General features: G+C 47.5%; 2 protein-coding genes across 2 annotated transcripts in view; one reads left to right on the top strand and one right to left on the bottom strand.

Annotated features, from left to right (window-relative positions):
* ncoa3 (nuclear receptor coactivator 3) overlaps nucleotides 1-14,486 on the top strand; it is a 28,231-nt gene extending 13,745 nt beyond the window's left edge. The window contains exons 2-22 of the mRNA XM_076095718.1: nucleotides 2,657-2,761; nucleotides 2,973-3,133; nucleotides 4,377-4,477; nucleotides 4,696-4,870; nucleotides 5,008-5,199; nucleotides 5,360-5,446; nucleotides 5,792-5,935; nucleotides 6,724-6,871; nucleotides 6,968-7,590; nucleotides 7,693-8,669; nucleotides 8,758-8,881; nucleotides 9,097-9,339; nucleotides 9,492-9,704; nucleotides 9,894-10,011; nucleotides 10,305-10,476; nucleotides 10,864-11,226; nucleotides 11,342-11,512; nucleotides 11,625-11,877; nucleotides 11,966-12,158; nucleotides 12,320-12,557; nucleotides 12,712-14,486. Of these exons, the coding sequence (XP_075951833.1) occupies nucleotides 2,676-2,761; nucleotides 2,973-3,133; nucleotides 4,377-4,477; nucleotides 4,696-4,870; nucleotides 5,008-5,199; nucleotides 5,360-5,446; nucleotides 5,792-5,935; nucleotides 6,724-6,871; nucleotides 6,968-7,590; nucleotides 7,693-8,669; nucleotides 8,758-8,881; nucleotides 9,097-9,339; nucleotides 9,492-9,704; nucleotides 9,894-10,011; nucleotides 10,305-10,476; nucleotides 10,864-11,226; nucleotides 11,342-11,512; nucleotides 11,625-11,877; nucleotides 11,966-12,158; nucleotides 12,320-12,557; nucleotides 12,712-12,723 (4,794 nt within the window). The 5' untranslated portion in view covers nucleotides 2,657-2,675 and the 3' untranslated portion in view covers nucleotides 12,724-14,486. The remainder of the gene's footprint in view (nucleotides 1-2,656; nucleotides 2,762-2,972; nucleotides 3,134-4,376; nucleotides 4,478-4,695; nucleotides 4,871-5,007; nucleotides 5,200-5,359; nucleotides 5,447-5,791; nucleotides 5,936-6,723; nucleotides 6,872-6,967; nucleotides 7,591-7,692; nucleotides 8,670-8,757; nucleotides 8,882-9,096; nucleotides 9,340-9,491; nucleotides 9,705-9,893; nucleotides 10,012-10,304; nucleotides 10,477-10,863; nucleotides 11,227-11,341; nucleotides 11,513-11,624; nucleotides 11,878-11,965; nucleotides 12,159-12,319; nucleotides 12,558-12,711) is intronic.
* A 2,244-nt stretch (nucleotides 14,487-16,730) lies between these two features.
* On the bottom strand, nucleotides 16,731-17,987 carry id1 (inhibitor of DNA binding 1, HLH protein). Its single transcript, XM_076096118.1, is given in 4 exon segments — nucleotides 16,731-17,301; nucleotides 17,499-17,890; nucleotides 17,893-17,944; nucleotides 17,946-17,987. Coding segments are annotated over 4 exon segments (522 nt in total). The 3' UTR covers nucleotides 16,731-17,265.
* Nucleotides 17,988-19,588: the final 1,601 nt, after the last annotated feature.

Here is a 19,588-nt window from a genome sequence, read left to right as displayed (position 1 = left end):
CTGAGAAACAGAAAATGTGTAGATGACTGAGTGGCCACATTTCCAGGAAAGGGAAGTGATGACGCAGTGGAGCGAGCTGAGGGGAGGACACAAACAGGATGCGATCTGCTGTGGCTTCCTGCGCATTTTTAGAAATCAGTTGTTGTTGTTTCCCCCATGAATTTCTGTGAAAGCAAAAAAGAGCTCATGCTATTTTCACAGGGAGCAGTGCCATTACAGAGTCATGGTGAGATGTCCAGACGTTCAGAAGACACCCCAGTTGATGGTCGTTTTGATTTTTATCCGTCTGTTTTTTAGGAGATGTTGAGACATTGAGGTGGCACTCGACCCTGAATGGAGCTTGTACTGGTGACTTGTACTAGTCAAGCTGAGCATGTGGGGGAAGTAGAAAACACACACACGCCCCAAGTGGACAATCTGATTCAGAACCATTTTATTTTTGACTATGAGATGTTGTATTCCTCACGTCGGCGGCCGCTGTTTGTGCAACACATCTCGTCTTGGCCCTGTAGCAAGTTTCACATTGTCAAACGCAGCTGATTCAGGTCAGTGGCATGCTGCCAGGCCTGTTGAGACTCAGCTGTGGTTTTGGTGGGCTGCTGCTCAATCTCTCACTCTACTGTAGGTGTGTGTGTGTGTGTGTGTGTGTGTGTGTGTGTGTGTGTGTGTGTGTGTGTGTGTGTGTGTGTGTGTGTTTAAGTTCCCGGATTTCAGTCGTGTCAAACTTTTTGAAAATGTCAACGTGGGTGAACTAATGAGACGCACTGTTATGAAATTAAGAAGGCACAGTAAGTTGTGTCCGGCCTTTTAAATCCCACGAGAGCGTGGTTGTTTTGGTGAAGCTGTGTGTCGGATGTTTTCAACATTGTTTTCCCACGACCAAAGTAGAAACCGTGCTATGCATTGCCTGTTCTCAGAAAAAGGCCCCCAGAAGCACCCAGCGCTGCTGTTTGTCCGCTTCAGGATGTGAGGCGGACTTGGGGCTGATGTCATCTTTCTCCACTGCTGCAGAGGTGAGCCTTAGGACAGAAACCACGAAGGAAGGAAGGAAGGAAGAGAAGGAAGAGAAGGGAAAGGCAGTGAGAGTCACAGCCGGAGCAGGACAGGCAGATTTAGAGAGGGGTGCTGAAAGGTGGACAGACGAGAAGCATGCAATGCAGATTTATGGCGCTGTGTGTGTGTGTGTGTGTGTGTGTGTGTGTGTGTGTGTGTGTGTGTGTGTGTGTGTGTGTGTGTGTGTGTGTGTCTGAGACTCGGTGCTCCTCTTGTAGGAGTAGTGGCGGTGGGCGACTGGGCTGCGTGTCCCAGCCTGCAGTCGCCGAGCAGAAGTTGCATAATGGCTCCCATCCATTCTATAGCTTTCCACTGTGGAATGAGTTCACTCGTGTGCGTGTGCGTGTGCGTGTGTGTGTGTGTTTTAGGAGCATTTTGTGTGTGTGTGCAGCAGAGTCGAGGACAGAGTCGTAGCAACAATCTGGTTGTGCAGCCCCACGCTACAGCTCTGTGTGTGTGGTTCTGGGTGGGAATAGGAAAGAGCAGTGCCCTTAGAGGCTGGCTTCAGAGGTTTCCTCCAACGTGAACTCTGAGAGGGTCAGACACGGGGCAATGCCAGAGCAAGAAAACAAGGGCAGGGTCCACAGCCCGGTGCTGCTACACCCAGGGAAGGGAGGGAGAGAAGGGAGGGGTTGTCTTAGTATGGTATGGGGAGGGGGAGGGGGGCAGTTCAAAGCTATTGAAAGAAAGAACGGATGTAGCCGAGTATGGAGAATGCGGAAGAGGGATAATTTTTACTTGTCCCTGAAATGCAATGTGGAGCCTCGCCTGGATTGTCTCCGGGCTCCACAAGCCCGAGCAGTGTGTGTATTTTTTATTTTTCTCCCACAGTGCTGTTCCAAGCTGTTAGACAAAGAGGCAGGCTGGTGGATATGTGCCTTGCTGGGACAGTAGCTACTCACACACACACACACACACACACACACACACACACACACACACACACACACACACACAGACTGTGTTGTGGCATGCCTGTACATGCAAGCGTACTGTAAGCAGTTTGTAAGCACGTGTGTACGTGTGCTGCTGCTGCTGCTGCTGCTGCTTGCAGAGTGGTGTCGTTCTAGCGGGCAGGCTGGCTGAACGCAGGATGACCCATCTCCCCCGAGGCTCCAAATCACTACATCATCATCAGTCGCTCCTCGCAGTGGAACAGATGAGATTTCACTCCCATCAAGCACTAAGCAGGAACCAGGGCTGCTTTACTAACTGGATGGTCTACCCTCATAAATCTGTGTGAATCCACAATCTACTCTTTCCCTTGAAGAATCACTTCACTTATAACCTCAATAGCTCGGGGATTTTGTTGATTTATTTTTTTCTCCCTTTCCATAAGTTGACACTAAGCTTTTACGTTTGCCTGAATTTGACGTCATTTCAGTGTGAACTTTGCAAAGCATCGACAGCTGAGGGCGATTTCCAATCCACAACTTTATCCTTTTAATAGATTGCACCACACACATATGAGCATATAAAACTACTCTCTCTCGGTTCATTCCCTCTGGTCATGTTGCACCGCCTGTATGCGTGTGTGTATATATGTGTGTGTGTGTGTGTGTGTGTTTACATGTATATGTGATGTGCAGCTTTGTGCTTTCAGGTGCTGATATGCGCTGAAGATGAGTGGCGTAGGAGACAACTTGTTGGAGCCGCTGTGCGCCGACCGCAAGCGTAAACTGTCCACCTGCGACACACCGGGCTTAGGGTGAGTGCAGTGGCTTCAGTTAAGCATCGATCACACAACGTTCCACTTTGTCCGCCACTGTTTTTTGGTGTAAATGTCAGCAATGTCCGGCAACCCAAACATGCCCCCTCCCCCCTGGTTCACACGTGTGTCTGCTGCTCGCAAAAATATCGGAGGCATCCGAACCGAGGCCATACGGCAACGTGTCTAATCCCCTTGAACCCCCCGGCAGGTGTGACAAGCGTCGGAGGGAACAGGAGAGCAAGTACATCGAGGAGCTGGCCGAGCTCATCTCTGCGAACCTCTCCAACATCGACAGCTTTAACGTCAAGCCGGACAAATGTGCCATCCTCAAGGAGACCGTGAGGCAGATCAGACAGATCAAAGAGCAAGGTACCACCAAAGTACACCCATACACTCACACATTATTATCATTTATCATATTTTATATTATTATTATTCAGATAGTATTTGTTTTTTTTCCTGTATTTGTTGTGGGGAGTAAACAGTGAGTTAGACCGGATCTTGTGAAGCGCCCTGCTGCAGGACAGATGATGCCGGTGATGAAGTGGAGTGTTTGGTTCACGGCCAGGCCGCTTCACACTGACAGCCCGTTTGGCTGTTTCGTATTGCTGGGGGTAAACGAACACCAGTAATTGAGACCAGTCCTTGGTGGTCGCGGCTCAAGGCTGTCAGTGACAGCGAGTATCTGTTAGTGCCAGACCGAGCTTCTCTCTGGGAGACAAATGACTCCGGTGACTCAGAAATCAGGCCTCTTATCGCTCCTACCCGTCGGTCCTTTTCCAATTGTTTTGCACAGTTGACATGATTGGATAAAAGAATATCTATTTTCTTCCAACTGTTTGAGCTCGCCTTGAGAGTAGATCTGTGAGGTTAAGTGGGTAAGGAAGAGAGAGTGCAATCATATTGGAATCTATCCAGAGGGTCACAGCTGGCTACTGCTGGCCCCGCTGTTATGCCGCGAGGTTGCCATAGTGACAGGAGGGGAATGATGGAGGGCCTCTGTTTTCTTCTTCTTCTTCTCTTTTCTGTCTGTTGTCCATTTAACACACCTTTTCCCTCCCCGTGTTTACGCATCTTTGCTCTTTGTCTCCGTGTCTCCTTTTTTATGTCAATCCTTGCTTTACTCTCTCTGTTTGCTCAAACAGGGAAAAAATTAAATTAAATCCAGAGTCATATTATTTGTCGTCTTGCTCGTTGTCTCTGGCCACAGATGGTTCTGCTATATAGAGAGCTATCTAACAAAGCCCCAGACACATGCTGATTTTATAAATAGAAAGGCATGCTAGTCATTCATCCGTGACTCACGCTGCCACCTGCTGGCCTGGAACAAATGCATGTTATTTCCTGGTATTAAGGAAGCAGCTCCCACAGCTAACTGGACGTCGTGAAAACAGTATGATCAGGAAAAACACAATAAAACAACATCTTAACAGGTCGTGTGCACTTCTCAAAAGGAAGGTCTTCTGAACAGCAGCTGTTCTACCCGAGTTACACCATGGAAACTGTTTGCAATATGCAAAGTACCAAATATAACAAATCCAAAGACATAGAAAGCTGTTGTAAAATGACAATCCTCTTCATCAGGAGTGTTATGTGCTTCATCTGTCCTCAGGAAAGAGCTCTTGCAGTGATGACGATGTCCAGAAGGCAGACGTGTCTTCCACTGGTCAAGGGGTCATTGACAAGGACCATCTGGGACCGCTGCTCCTACAGGTCAGCTTGGGGAAAATCACTGTGGGGCAAAAAAACAACCCTTATTAGCTGCCCGGTGCTTCTTTAATCATTGCTCAGTTGCAGTTGATAGAAATGTCTCAGCTGGTTTATAGAAGGGCAAACATTAGTAACCAAATATGGTAAATGTAACGTTCTTATTTTTATTCATACGTCTTCTTCCATTCATCACTTCCTTTGTGTGGCCCCGCTGTCTTCAGGCCTTGGACGGCTTTCTGTTTGTGGTTAACCGAGAGGGCAACATCGTGTTTGTGTCGGACAACGTGACGCAGTACCTGCAGTACAAGCAGGAGGAGCTGATCAACACCAGCGTGTACAACATCATCCACGACGAGGACAGGGAGGAGTTTCACAAGAATCTACCCAAGTCTAATGGTGAGTCATGGGTTCAAACGCATCTAAGATCACACATGCCTAGATGTACGCTCAAACACAGTCACTCTCTCACACACACATACATGCGTATGACTATTTGAACTTGTGTTCACCTGTTGCCTATTTCTCTTCATTAGCACCAAATGGGGCATCGTGGGGTGGAGAGGCACCCCGGCAGAAGAGCCACACCTTCAACTGTCGAATGCTGGTGAACTTTGTTCACGGTCAGAGTCATGGGTTGTCGGAAGAGAGGCCCGGGGGCCAGCGCTATGAGACCATGCAGTGTTTTGCCCTCACTCAGCCCCGGGCCATGATGGAGGAGGGAGAAGGTAAAAGCCAGTGTGGCTATGCTTTCTACTGCATTTATTGGTCAATGTGTGCATAAATGTTGCTAATAATACTATACGCACCTGATTTTCCATGTCCGGTTTGTCCCCCCCCAGCGTAGTCCAATGAGGACTTAACATTGCGTTGTCTCTTTGCTTTTAGATTTGCAGTCATGTATGATCTGTGTGGCACGGCGCATCATTGCAGTAGAGAGGACGGAGAGGTTTAGCACACGCCATGAACTGTCTGGTAAGTTTCCACTCTGCTGTGACTAATAAATGCAAGTACATTCCAATAGAATATTCATGTTGTATACATGTGTTGCTATCATTGGAAATGTTTTTGTTGGGGATTCTGTGTACTTCTGCCCTTTTTTTCTTTCTTTAAAAAAAAAATCAACACTAAAATATAAATGCTCCACTCGTGCTCATTACGTGTGCTGATATGACAATGTGACCTTTCAAGCCATGTCACTTTAGATATTGAGCGATGTACACCGTAGATTCTTAATTCCCTTCGGCACACACACACTGCATCTAACGTTCACTGGTCATTATCCTTTGTGTAATCCCAGCGGTGCGTCTTCTGTTGCAGGTAAGCTGATTGAAATTGAGCAGCAAACCTCTCTCAGCACCACGATGCGTACAGGCTGGGAGGACCTGGTGAGGCGCTGCATGCAGATGTTCCTCCATCGAAGCGAGGGACAACCGTGGTCCTACAAACGACACTATCAAGATGGTATGCAATTCTGACCCTCCCTACCATTTACCCTCCCTTGTCACTACCACTCAGTCGCTACCACAAATGGCACAGCTACATTAGCAGGTGTAGGCCACAGCAACTTTATTTCCGCATTGGGAGTGAACGTTGGCGAAGGCATGAGCTGTTATTAAAGTCATCAGGTGGGCAGGTTTGAGCATTGTCAAGAAGGCTGCACAGACAAAAGTCTACAAGGAATGTACCAGAACACAAGTCGCCTCGTTAAGACGTTTGGTATGTGGGACACGGGCCGTGCTAGATCATTAAGAGGCTCAAAGCATTAATGAGTCATCTCTAGTACAACAGCAAGCGTTACCGGATATGTAAGACGCATTGAATAACACTCTTGACTTTATGGGGTGGCAGGAAGAAAACACAATATTTTAAATCTCTCCACTTACTTTTCCGTACTGTTGTAACTCCTGTGTAATGTACGAGTCTCTGTGGGTTGGAGTTTTGTTCCACGCTCTTTTTCTTCTTACTCCTCCGATCCACTTTACCGAACTGTAATTGCTGAGTTAATTCAGTCAGCTTCACATTAACAGCTTTCAGACGGTGATCACTGGAGGCTACATGGCAGTTTTATTTATTACCAACATTAGCGACTATAGGTTGTATGGGGGGAAAAACTCAGACTATTCCCAGCACTCACAGTACAGAACAGCAGGCATTAACCAACTGTATGGAGATTCAGCTTAAGTCCCTGCCACAACCTGGGACAGCTGTTTATAAGCGTTTTCTTTTTTATGTTGCGCATGCTACTCTAGCTTTCCATACTGGCCATGCGGAGACCCCACTCTACCGTTTCTCACTCTGTGATGGTACTCCAGTCACCGCCCAGACCAGAAGCGACCTCTGCAGAAATCCCAGCACCAATGAACCGCACTCTTTCCTCTCCACACACTTGCTACAAAGGTGCAACTTTCAGGAATTACTTCTCCTACATTGGATGATTGTCTCATTGTGTTTGTTCTGTTTACATTTTTTGTTATCTGCTGTCTTCCCTTGTAGGGAGCAGAATAGTTATCGTGGAAACCAGGGTGGAGGCATGAGGCCTCAAAACATAGGTGTGAACAACCCCAACCAACCCATAAACGTGGGCCCAGGAGGGGGCATGGGCATGAACAGGGGCTACGGCATGGCTGAGCAGGGCAACATGCCACAAAGAGGAGTGCCTCCGTACACCGGGGGCAACCGCATGAATCCCATGAACCAGGTGAATCCCATGCATCAGATGAATCAAATGAACTCCATGCATCAGGTGAACAACATGGGTCAAATGAATCAGATGAATCAAATGAGTTCCATGCATCCAATGAGCTCTCCCATGAACCAAATGGGGCCCATGAATCAGATGGGCCACAATGGCATGCATCAGCATCAGCAGCAGCAGCAGCATCAGCAGCAGCATCAGCAGCAGCAGCAGCAGCAACAGCAGCAGCAGCAGCAGCAGCACCAACATCAGCAGATGGGTCAGTTCCATGGAGGTGGACCTGGAGGTGGAGGGTACGGGATGGGAATGACCAGTCCCCCCCAGGCCAGTCCGGGTATTAATGGCCCCCCACACAACGTCATGGGTTCACCCAGAGTTCGAGGAAGCCCCAAGATGGGTGCCAGCCCCTTCTCTCCCGGAGGTATGAACCAAACAAAATCACAGCTTCCTAACTCTCACATTTTGTGACACTTGTGTAATTACATTGGAATAGGTGACATGTATCTGGTTGTGTCTTTTGCAGGTATGAACTCTCCCATGAGCTCCAGTCACCCTGGTAACTCTGGAGGAGGGACCACCTTCTCCAGCAGCTCCTTGAATGCCCTCCAAGCCATTAGTGAGGGAGTGGGCAATCCGATGCCCTCCCCCCTCACCTCTCCCCCCCCTCACAAGCCTGACAGCTCCCCGAGCATCAACTCCACCAACCATGCAGCAGGGGGACCCTGCAAACCAAGCCTCCCAGCCTACTCCGACTCCAAGAGCCCGGGCAGCTCACTGGGAGCTGGAGGAGAGCAGCAGTCTCAGCAGAATCCACACACCCCCACCAGCGAGGGCCCACCTGACAAGCCAGACAGCCAGGCCAGCAGAGAGGCGGGACCGACCGGGGGAGAATCCAACCGACGGGTCCCTGACACCAAGTGCCACAAGAAGCTTCTGCAGCTCCTCATCACCCCTACAGATGAGCTGGTGCCGCCTAATCACACGCCAGGGTCCGGGCCCGGCTCCACGCCCGAGGCTAAAGACGGAACCGCCGGGGTCACCAGCCCCTCCTCCTCAACGGGAGTGTCCTCCTCTACGGGTGGGCAACCCGGCGCAGTGTCTTCCTCTGGCGCCGCAGGACATTTAACAAGCCAGTCACTGCAGGAGAAGCACAAGATCCTACACAAGCTTCTGCAGAACGGGAACACTCCCGACGAGGTGGCTCGCATCACAGCCGAGGCCACCGGGAAGAGCAGCCTGGAGTCGGGGGCACCGGAGCCTGGGCCTGCAGCCGCTGGAGGGGTCAGGGGATCCGAATCAAAGCAGGAGCAGCACAGCCCCAAGAAGGAGAAGCCCCACGCCCTCCTTCACTACCTCCTCAATAAGGACGACTCCAAGGAAAGTGGTGATGTCAAGCCAAAGCAGGAGGAGCTGGAGGGGAGAGGAGCTCAGGGGTCAGGGGTCACCAGCTCTGACCCCCACTGCTTGGATGGGAAGGTCAAGTTGGAGCCATCAGATGAGGTAAAGCGTTAGAATAAACGTTTGTTAGATGTAGTTTGAAATGCCGACTAGAACATTGTTGTCTGATCGTTGTGTCTCGATGGTTCAGGCGGAAACCCTGGAGACCATTCTGGGTGTCCCGAGGAACAACCCTGGCTTCTACCCAGAACCAGACTCCAGAGCAGGGAAGGAAGCGGGAAACAAACAGGGAAACGTGCCCGACAGTTTACATGGTAAGTCAGCCTATTTGAGTATCATGATCAAATCTCGCTCACTGTGGAAAAACACAGAGGAGTATGCATTACAGCCTACATGTTATGTCAGATCATTTTAAGTCTTGCGTGAGGTATCGCACTGTACAGGATTCCTCGTCAGGGGTAGTCCTGGTCTGAGAATCTAAATGTGTGAGGGTATGTAATCCAACATTGGTATTGTGTGTGTGTTTCAGATGGGGAGAGAGGCCCCATGCCTCCAGCTCAGCGCAGTGCCTATCAAAGAGCCTTGTCCATGGACGCCAAGCCCATGGCTGGAGAGGGAGCAGTAGGAGGAGGAGGCCTGGCCGGGAGACGGAATGTCCCCTGTCCCACTTTGGTCAAACAAGAGAAGATCGATGCTCCGATTCGACCTGGACCCGTTCCCAATGGCTTTCCAGGGGGCATGGGTGTGTGTCCACCACGGGGCAACCCAACAAGTAACTTAAACACTTATTTCTTAGCATGCCCAACACAGCCTGGCTTTCTACTTCCCAAAGAGTAGACCGCATGGGGATATTTGTTTCTTTTCATTTTGTTGCTAAGCTTACTGATGAAAACACTAAATGTTCACGGTGTGTGTGTTGATCAGGAGGTATGGGCAGAGGAATGGTAATGCCCCAGCGGCCTCCCATGTCGGGGCCAGGGGACTGGGGGATGCCGAGGTCCAGCGGCAGCCCCGTGGCCGGACCAGGCCACCCTGGCATGGGTCGCTCTGGTCCAATGGGAGGACCCATGATCAACCGGTCCAACAGTGTACCCGGGAAAACCAGGTCTATGCTGCAGCAGCAGCTCATGGATATGGGTATGTCTCATGTGGTGTGTGCAACTGAAACATGTGAATGTTTGGTGCTTGTACTTAATTGGTACTTAATATGATAAAGTAATGCAATTATCTGAATTGCAATCATTTTCTGGGAACTGACTGGTGGATCATTTGACTCATTGTATCCACTCTATATTGATCATACGCTACACGTCTTCATCTGTGCAGGTACCAATGAAGCCAATATGGGCATGAGCCCGTTTGGTGGACATGGGCCCCCACCTCAGTCCCCGTCCTGGCCAGACTCTGCAATGGGACTGGACAGGCCAAAGACTAAAACAAACAGGTAAACCTCCTGCACTGGTCCCGACTCTATCCCTCTGAATGTTTGCCAACTTGGACTTTAAAGGGAAAGTTTGGATGTTTTGAAGTGGGGTTGAATGGGGTATGCATCCATAGTCAGTTTATTACCTACTGTTCACTCGTACCTCATACAACCCCACTTCAAAACATCCAAACTATCCCTCAGATTATGGTTATCCCTAAACTAAACCCAGAAGATGGTGTTGATGGTGTTAGTGACTGAAGTCTCGTTTCCTTGAAGTGATTTAACATTTCCTCTGTCGTTTGTCGTGTTAGGGACCAGTTTGGGCACCCCCTGGAGGAGCTGCTGGGGCCCCGGATCAACAGCGAGGGCCCGAGTGATGAACGGGCACTTCTTGACCAGCTGGACTCTCTGCTCAATACCACTGATGTCATTGCTCTGCAGGAGATAGACCGAGCCCTAGGCATCCCTGACATAGTAGGCCAGGTACAGCACTCACTACAGTAAACATAATATTTGGTATTGGAAATAGTAACGCATTACCAGTGCTGGCACCAATGGGGCATGAGCCCAAATTTACTTCAGTTCTTCAAAGAGTCATTTTAATTTATAACACGAATGAAGCAGAATGTGTGAACTTATAAATGCAATGCAATTTTTACATGTATAGTTGTCCATTAGATGATACGACACTTAAGTGAACAGGTTGCTGCGGTCCTGATTTAAATGCACATTGAGTTGAAGATGACTTTATATTATTCTCCCTGCTGTTCTAATTAGACAATTGTGTTTGATGTGATTTGTATGTGGGGTCTCAATCCACGACTTAATGTTAGTTTGCAGTAAATGACATGCAGCTTCTCTGTACCCTAGAACCATAGACCTGAAGGCCACCAGCAGGGCCCGGATCGAGGCCAGGGTCGGGGCCCACCATCAGAGCCTTTCCCGGGGCCAGGCTCCTCCTTAGGCATGGACCAAAAACCCATGTATACCCAAGGTTACCCCGGGCCCCCAGGGCCCTCCTCTATGGGCATGCAGCCGGGTTATGGTGGCAACACGATGCAAGGCCAGTCTCCTGGAGGCTTCAACCCCATGATGAATCAAGTGGGCCAGACGGGGGGCTTCCCTGGCATGACGGGTATGGGCAACCCCCGCGCAAACATGATGCGACCTCGCATGATTACTGCCACCAAGCCACTCCGACTGCAACTGCAGCAGAGACTGCAAGGACAACAGGTGATCACACAGACCCAAATATCCTTATTATGTTAAACATTGAGCAGGTCAGCTTGTGTCTTAAATTGGCAAACAGACTGGCATATTTAACGCTTAATCTTGTCTCATCTGGCAGTTTATGAACCAGACCCGACAAGTCTTGAAGATGGAACAGGCCCCCGGAGGAAGCCCTGCAATGCATTCAGGCATGCAGCCCGGCATGCAGCCCGGCATGCACCCCGTTATGCAGCCCGGCATGCAGCCCGGCATGCAAGCCGGCATGCAGCCTGCAAGCATGGCTGGTCAGGTACGTGATCAGCACTTCCTCACATCTAATGTAGTGTGCATTTGCTTTTTAACAACATCAGCCAGGTCACCATTTGTGAGATTGTGGTCAAAACATTGATGTTGGTCTGCAGCCCGGTCTCCTCAACGCCCAGATGATGGCTCAGCGCAGCAGGGAGATGATGACCATGCAGATGAGAAGGCAGCGGATGATGATGCTGATGCAGCAGCAGCAGCAGCAGCAGCAGCAGCAGGGGCAGGGCCAGGTAGCAGCGAGAGGCTTCAGCCCTCCAAACGTCACAGCACCCGGAGGCATGGACGGCTCCATCGGAAGCCCCCCCATGAACCAGCCTGGACAGCAGGGCTATAACTATGGAGCTAACTATGGTGAGTTGACTGAGACAGTTTCCTCCTCCATATTCCATATTCGAGTGTCACACTCGTGACTCTCTCTGTTCTCTTGTTGTTGTTGCAGGGATGAACCAGCAGGGGGACCCATCCTTCATGGCTCCAGGAAGCAGCCCGCCAGCAAACATGATGCAAGGACGAATGGGAGGTCCTCCACAGACCGCCATGATGCCAGGGATGCAGGGCAATCCACAGGGAGGGCCAATGTACCAGTCAGGAGACATGAAAGGCTGGCCACAGGGCGGCATGCCACGCAGCAGGTATGTAGCGGCAGGCTTCCTTCAACTACATTATGTAGAGTCACCAATTATTCAAGTGCTTGTAGTTACGCATGACCATTTTAGCACAATACTCAATAAATAATTTTCCCGTTTAAAGTTGCAACGGTAAATGACTTACTTTATTTTTTCTGGTTTTCCAGCACGTACCCCCAGCAACAGTTCACCCAGCAGAGCAACCAGGGTCAGTTTGGACCCATGATGATGAACAACTCCATGGGTGGACCCGGGCCAGTCAGCGGGGCACCCGGTGCGGGTCAGATGGGCCAAATGCCAGGCCAGAGGCAGGGCCAGATGCAAGGCCAGATGCAAGGCCAGATGCAAGGCCAATTAGGCATGAACCCCATGGGAATAGGCAGAATGCCAATGGGGCCTGATCAGGTAGGTAATACATTGTCACAGGAGTTAAGTGGCCTTATGTGAGGGTCAGCTCATGTTTTTAAATACATTTGAGATATGATAGACATGGGAAGGAAAATTCAGTTTTTTCAATCCTCAGGACAATTTGCACATCTCACTGTTTTCCTCTCTGCAGAAGTATTGCTGAAGACCTGTGGCTGATGAGAGAATCTGGAGCCTTTCAGCTGTGGCGGAGCGGTCTGAGCCCTGAGAAGAGCTGGACCTACACACACATACACACACATACACACACAAACACACGTAGTAGGAGTTCTCCAGCATAAAACATGACGCAGGAGACTGTGCACAACTTACTGCTCCTCCTGGAAGAAGCGGGCTACAGGGACAACCGACGCCTCACATACTGTACCCCTGTTAAGGTGACGCACAAAACCCCAAAATGTCAGCGTGTGTGGGTGAGCGTGAACGACCTGGAGCTGTCGGCAGTAGTCAGCGTCACGGCCGGGCTGCAGAACGTGACTATGGTACAACAAGCTGTGGCTGCACTTTACCTGGAAGCTTCTGTGTGGAACAATGATTGATGCAATATTTCTTCATCATTACAGCCTTACTAGAGATTCAATGCCTTCACAACGATGGGTTTCTTTTCTTCTTCGTTTTCCTTTGGAATGCGCCTCATTCTTGAAGTCGTCGGAAGCTATAAGCACAGTTAACTATGTTATGCAGATCGGAGCAATAACTCTCGCCTCTATGCTTTAGACTGTAACTGAGCATCATGACACCTGTTATAAGCAAACAAATGGTACTGCAGTATTAGATGTCTCAAATGTCCTCTGTGAATATGAATTGTAAATATTCTACAAAATATATCAAACATGCTTTTTAAAGGCCCATTATTGCACAAAGTATGAGACCTGGTTGTATTTTTGTGTCCCATAGGTCAATACTGATTTGGTTGATTTTTTTTTTTGATGCTCCTTGCAAATATTGCAGGCGTGTTCGGGGTTTCCTTCCTTCGTTTTGTCATTTTTCTGAATGCTGTATTTTAAAAGTTTTCTGAAAAGTCATGTTATTCCATGTTTTAAGCGAGGCACTTTCACTTGTGACGAGTATCTGATGAGTTGAAGGTTTCGAGCTTTCACGCTGTCGGGAGGTTTTATCTGAAAGTGGTGCGGAAGTGAATTCTGCCGGGACGGTCGATTACATGACATGATATGATTTTTTGTTGGGCTCTGTGTGATGTGAGCTGTGTGGGTTTTTTTTTTTGTCTGCAGTACGGTGAAGACGGGAACACAAACTCCACAGTGTACCAACAAGCTTGGTCCTTGCAATGGTCCTCCCCCCCCCCCAGCTCTGTCTGTCGAGTGTATTTTTATTCACACCGTTTTCTTTTGACTGTTGTTCTAAACTCGCTGAATCTACCTTCTCAACACGCGCAATCCAAAGATATTTTTCCACATCTCTGTATAGTTTCTGGTGTACATTTTTGACGACATGTGTTGTCGTAGTCTGATGGTGAATGGGTACAAATCACAGATCTGTAAAAGCATTTGATGGTTGTGTACTGAAAGCATAAGGAGCATGGGGCTGAGGCTATCGGTGCAAAGAGGACTGGAAACTCAACCCCGCAGCACAACGTTTTTACATCCAGAAAAAAAAAAGAAAAAACAACACGGCATGTTTTGCTGTGAAAGAGAAATACCAATGGAATGAAATCCACTTCAAGACATATCAATATCTCTTCTATCTATCAGGAAGCAACTTTTATGTCCATCTTTTGTTACTTCATGAAAAAAGGAACTTTGTAGAGTTTGAATGAAGTGCAAAAAGAGATCATTTGGTTTGTTTTTCTTTGTTTGGAGGTAAAATAAGCTGTCATTTTACAGGATGTATATTACAGATTTTTTCTGTTGTTGATATTGATGTAAATACAAATTTCTATTTAAACACCCTGGACTCCTGGCTCTCTGATTGTCTTCTGATTCTTGACTGCAGTTTACCCAGCCTGACTCTAGCAACAGTAAATATCAGCCAGTTTATTACGTTGACAACAGAATCACTGATTAAACAAAGCTGTCGGGTGAAGATGCTCATGAAGGCCCAAATACTGTGATGCACTGACCTACAAACACAGACAGCGGAGGAAGCGTATACCGCGTATATATACTTCAGAAGAGATGTAATATACTGAGGCAGAGTGCTGCACTGTAAATATATTCCATTACAAGTAAGAGGCCTGTATTCAAAATTCTACACAAGCGAAAGCTCAGAAGTATTAGTAGCAAAGAGAAGAATTAGACAATCTGCCTCTATGACCGTTCAAGACATTATTGGTTTGTTAATATTAATCCTAATCTGTAGCATTTTTAGCTGGTTGAGATGGAGCCAGTTTAATAGTTTAATCTGGTGATTCCTACAGATCACAGGGTTCATCAACAGGATTCATGGAGCTGTAAAGAAGAAAACACAAAGTGGAACTGCTCACAATTTATCTGAAATATCAATTGTTTAAAAGCTTAACATTATATTTAGGGGAGACATGGCACACAGAAGTCCCAACATCATATAAACAGATGCTTTCACTGTTAACACGAGAGGGCGCTGTTGTCCGCTAACGTCACACACAGCAGCTCATACATGTTTATAAACCTGAGATTCACGTCCTGCTCGCACGAGGGCGCTGACTACAAGAGAGTTGCAGGAAGGGACATGAGGTTTGATTCATTTTTATAGACTGAGGGATTAAAGTAATAATGATAATTAAGCATTGGGCGAATATAAAAATCCAAGACACGGTCCTAATTGGATTTAATGGTAAAACAATATCGAGTTTTACGGTGACCACAATAGCCTGGTCTTCATTTTATCCACAGCTCAGCCAGATTACGTAAAAAGGGGATTTGTAGATAATTATGTGTGATTAAAAATTCAGCGCTGAGAATAATTTGTTCAGTATAAATGAACCTATTAAAGAATTGTATATGCTAAAGATGTATGTTGAAGTACGTATGGGCACTTCTCAGGCAATGTTAGAGTTCCATAAAAAAAAAAGGGAAAAAAAGAAGTTTATATATTAATAGCACATTTAGAACATACGACTGTACTGTGGGAATCTCTACTCTCTCTCCCTCTCTCTCTCTCTCTCTCTCTCCCTCTCTCTCTCTCTCGGAGTGTTGGCGTGGTTCCCGGCCCATCTGCGGCCTGGCCCGTGGATTACTGTTTGTTAATGTTTCAATCAGCTGTGTGTTGAGGAATGTGGAGCTATTTAACCTGAACTTCCCCAGGTGTGCCGAGGCGCCGCTCAGTCTGGGCCCCGCCGCCCTCCCCTGCCCTTGGCACAAAGCTATCACACAAACACAATCACACACTGGCCAGGCCGGGGCTGCAGCTGTGCGCATCGCACCGCAGGGAAATGGGAAAAACATTGCACCAGGGAGACAGAATAAATCTTATAACGAATCGCTTCGCCAAAGCCATTTTAACCCCTGCGGTGCCGGGGGAGAGACTGAAACTGCTGATTTATACGATAACATATTGAAACACCATATTTAAATGGCTGTTTTATGGAGTTAAACAAACTTTTGAATCGTATTCATTTCAGCTTGTCCTGCCTAATAAACCAGTTATCTTGTTTTATTTACTTAATTCATTTGGAAATTGAATGTAGAATTGGAAAAAAACACACGTTTTGTCATGACTGCGATTGTTTTATTTAATCCTAAACTTAATTTCAAACCGCCTCAATTTGTCAAGATCTTTAGACTTGACGATTTAACGTGAGACTTCCTCTGGTAATGTGATACGGTAACGACCCATAGAGAGGCAAATTACCAATTTAACTGGCTGGGAGCCATTTATTGACCTCCAGCTTTAGTTTCATGTTTCAAAGACTTAACAGCTCCTTCTAGGTGTAGCACTTTTTTTTATTGACAACCACTTCGCACTCCCTTAGTACTCAAGTCAGCGTCAAGATAAGCCATTCCTATGAATATGGGTAGGTCTGCTATTAATCACAGGAATAATACGTCTATAACAGCCCATAACAACCACCAGATTGTGTCATGTTTCACAACATCTAGTGTTTTCAGAGAAATCAAAACTGAGAATCTCCTGATAGTTGTTGTGATGCAGCAACTAATAACTTTCTCTTTCTCTCTCTCTCACACACACACACACACCAGGACACAGATGAGGTCTTGTTCAAAAATAATTGTCTTGTTTTAATAAAAACACGAATAAGGTACATTGTAAGAAAACAATATTTTCACATACTGTGGCATTGTAATATACAATACAGTTTTGTCGCTCAGGAATCTGAGAAATTTACTTTTTTATCTTTCACAAAATGTTGAACATCTCTACATGGTTTACACAAAGATACAAAGAGCGTAACAGAAACATTAGCTTTCTTTAGAAACTCTACAAGCAACGAGCGATGCTGGTTGCACTGAACATGTCTTGGTCCCCCGGCTAACCCAGTCTATATCTGGACACCGCCGGTCTTCTTCTTCATTCTCTCAGGGCCCTCTGATGAATCGAGAGCCTCGAGTGACAGAGATCCTCGTCGTCGGAGGATGTCCACACAACGTCTAGTATTGGGAGTTTCAAACGTCCCTACATAGTTCAAGGTTTATTTTTTAATAGATGTGGTTGAGAAGTCACATCAGATAGCCTTGTTCGTTCTTCGCGGTGCGCGCTATGGGTTGATGGTGCGATGCTCCACGAGCTCTTAGCGGCACATAATCCTGTCGTCTGAGCATCCATTCTGCAGAGGGGGAAAGGAAAACAATGGTTGATTAGTACATCTGCTTTACATGGATATGAAGCAAACCGGTGCGTAAAAACAACGTTTACGCACGGCCATGGCATTTTTACGCACGCGTACTGACGTTCAAACACACCGAACAATCACACTGAACCACTCTCGGGTTTATTCTGCAGTATATGTGGAGAGATGTTTACCTCCACTGCGATGCTAGCGATCTCTGCGTTCAGAGTGGTCAGCGGTGTGCGCGTGACGCTGCTGGCGGCGTGATGGCGGCTCTTCTCCGGCTCGTCGAGCTCGACCTGCAGGTCCCAGATGTAGTCGATGACGTGCTGCAAGATCTCCACTTTGCTGGCCTTCTTGTTGGTGGGCAGCGTGGGCACGAGCTCCTTTAATTTGCTGTAGCAGCTGTTCATGTCATGAAGGAAGGCGCTCATCTGCTCGTCCAGCAGCGGAATCTTGCACTTGGCGATGCTCAAGCTCTGCTCGGACAGGCAGCGCACCATTTCCTCTCCGCCGACCTTGCTCTTCAGGGCGCAGGTAGATCCGACAACCTTCATGATTAGTGTAGAAAGTGTAGTTTCCAAAGATGCCGAGGGAATGCAATAAAGTAGTTGAGCAATGAGGCTTCTCCTCCTCTTAAAAGATCTTGGCAAGATTATGTTGACAGTTCGCAACATCCACATGGGTAAGCCTCCTCGTCTTTATAGCAGAGCAGCAGTCGGGGGCGTGCCAGATCCGTCCTGTTTGAAGACAGCAGGCCAATGAGACGGCAGCGTTTGTATTGATGGGTCGGTCCACAACAGCGCTCTGAGCCAATGACAGCTCTCGCCTGGTTATCGGGATTTACAATCTGTTTGAGGGATGGCGTTACAAATGGAAACAAATGTGTGTCTTTTATGGGTAATATGTGGGAATCCAGCTGTCCATGGCTTGGGGACTCTGCAGGTGTAGATAGCCTGGGGACAGCTAAGGGGTGGTGAATGCCGGGGTATGCACTGTGAGAATGTGTGTGGGATGGGACAGGATGAATAGGATGAATGGCTAATGATAATTAGGCTGCCACCGTGCCCCAGATTTGCCTCTCACAATTGCTGCAGATGTGGATGACAATAGTACAGTCAAATAAGACAATTGGATGCATAGAGTGGCCAAACAATTCTGGGAAAACATTCACTTTTTGTTAACTTTAATTAGTTCAGGATGATGAAGTTTGTGTCGGAAAAAAAGCTGTATTTTGTATAACAGTGTGGAATGCTAAAGAGATTGGCATCTTATTCAATTTATTTGAGGACAGATTGTTGATTGTTTTAGAAAATATGCTGCGAACCTAATTCCCACACCACTTCTCTCTCCCAGGACAACATCTCTGCTTTTTTTCTTTTTTTTAAACTCAAAGCTCCCTTTATGCTCACAAACTGCACTTTTTTTTCTTGCAGCACAGACTCTCCTTTTCCTGGTTCCTTGTGCTGAAGGAAGCCCAGTGTGAGCAGCAGCTTCACGGATTCCTTCACATGTTTCTGCAGTGTGTGCTCAGCCTTGTGTGCACACTCAGATCGCATCGCTCTGTTCCGAATCTTCCCCCCAGATTGTCCAAACAAGCCCGAGCAGACTGGCAGGCGCCAGCGCGGTGACGTCACCCATTCATCCGCGCCTTGACGCCTGTCAGCCTGGCGCCGCTCGGGCGGTCTCCATGGAGACGTCAAACAAGAGAGCTCGCACTCCGCACTCCTCCATTCACCTGCGTGGCGCGCGGAGACCCTGAGAACAAACCGGCTCCGGAGCTTTGTCGTTCATTTATCACTTTAAAGCAGCGGGGTGAGATTACCGCCCAGCGCACCTGCAGAGCCCGGGCTGTCAGAGGAGGGGAGAGGCTTCGCCATTATGTTGTTGCCGCACTTTTACACAAAATAACTGCATTCCACCACATCGCCCTTTGACTTCTGCATGTCACATGTGGTTACTTAAAAACTAATTTTTTTAATCATTTGATTCCATGCATTTTATTTGCAGTTATGTAGTTTACACCTTTTTCCAACATGATCATGTATTATATCAAATAGTGTGGACTACATCATGCATTCAATTAATAAAAGTTATTTAAAGATTATTCAATTATTTTTTTAGGAATAACAAAATAAGTGAATGCAAATCCCATTTTTATTACTTAATTTATTGACTTATTACTTAAATTAACTGAAAAAAAAGTTTTTCCTCTATAATATTGCAGCAGCTAATAAGTGGAAGAAGTATATTAGGATCCCGTACTCGAGTAAAAGTATAAATG

Source organism: Anarhichas minor, unplaced genomic scaffold, assembly GCF_050575085.1.
Source record: "Anarhichas minor isolate MPS153535 unplaced genomic scaffold, ASM5057508v1 ptg000021l, whole genome shotgun sequence".
NCBI lineage: Eukaryota > Metazoa > Chordata > Actinopteri > Perciformes > Anarhichadidae > Anarhichas > Anarhichas minor.
The sequence above is the reverse complement of the archived record's forward strand: the minus strand, read 5'-3'. Positions and strand labels throughout refer to the sequence as shown.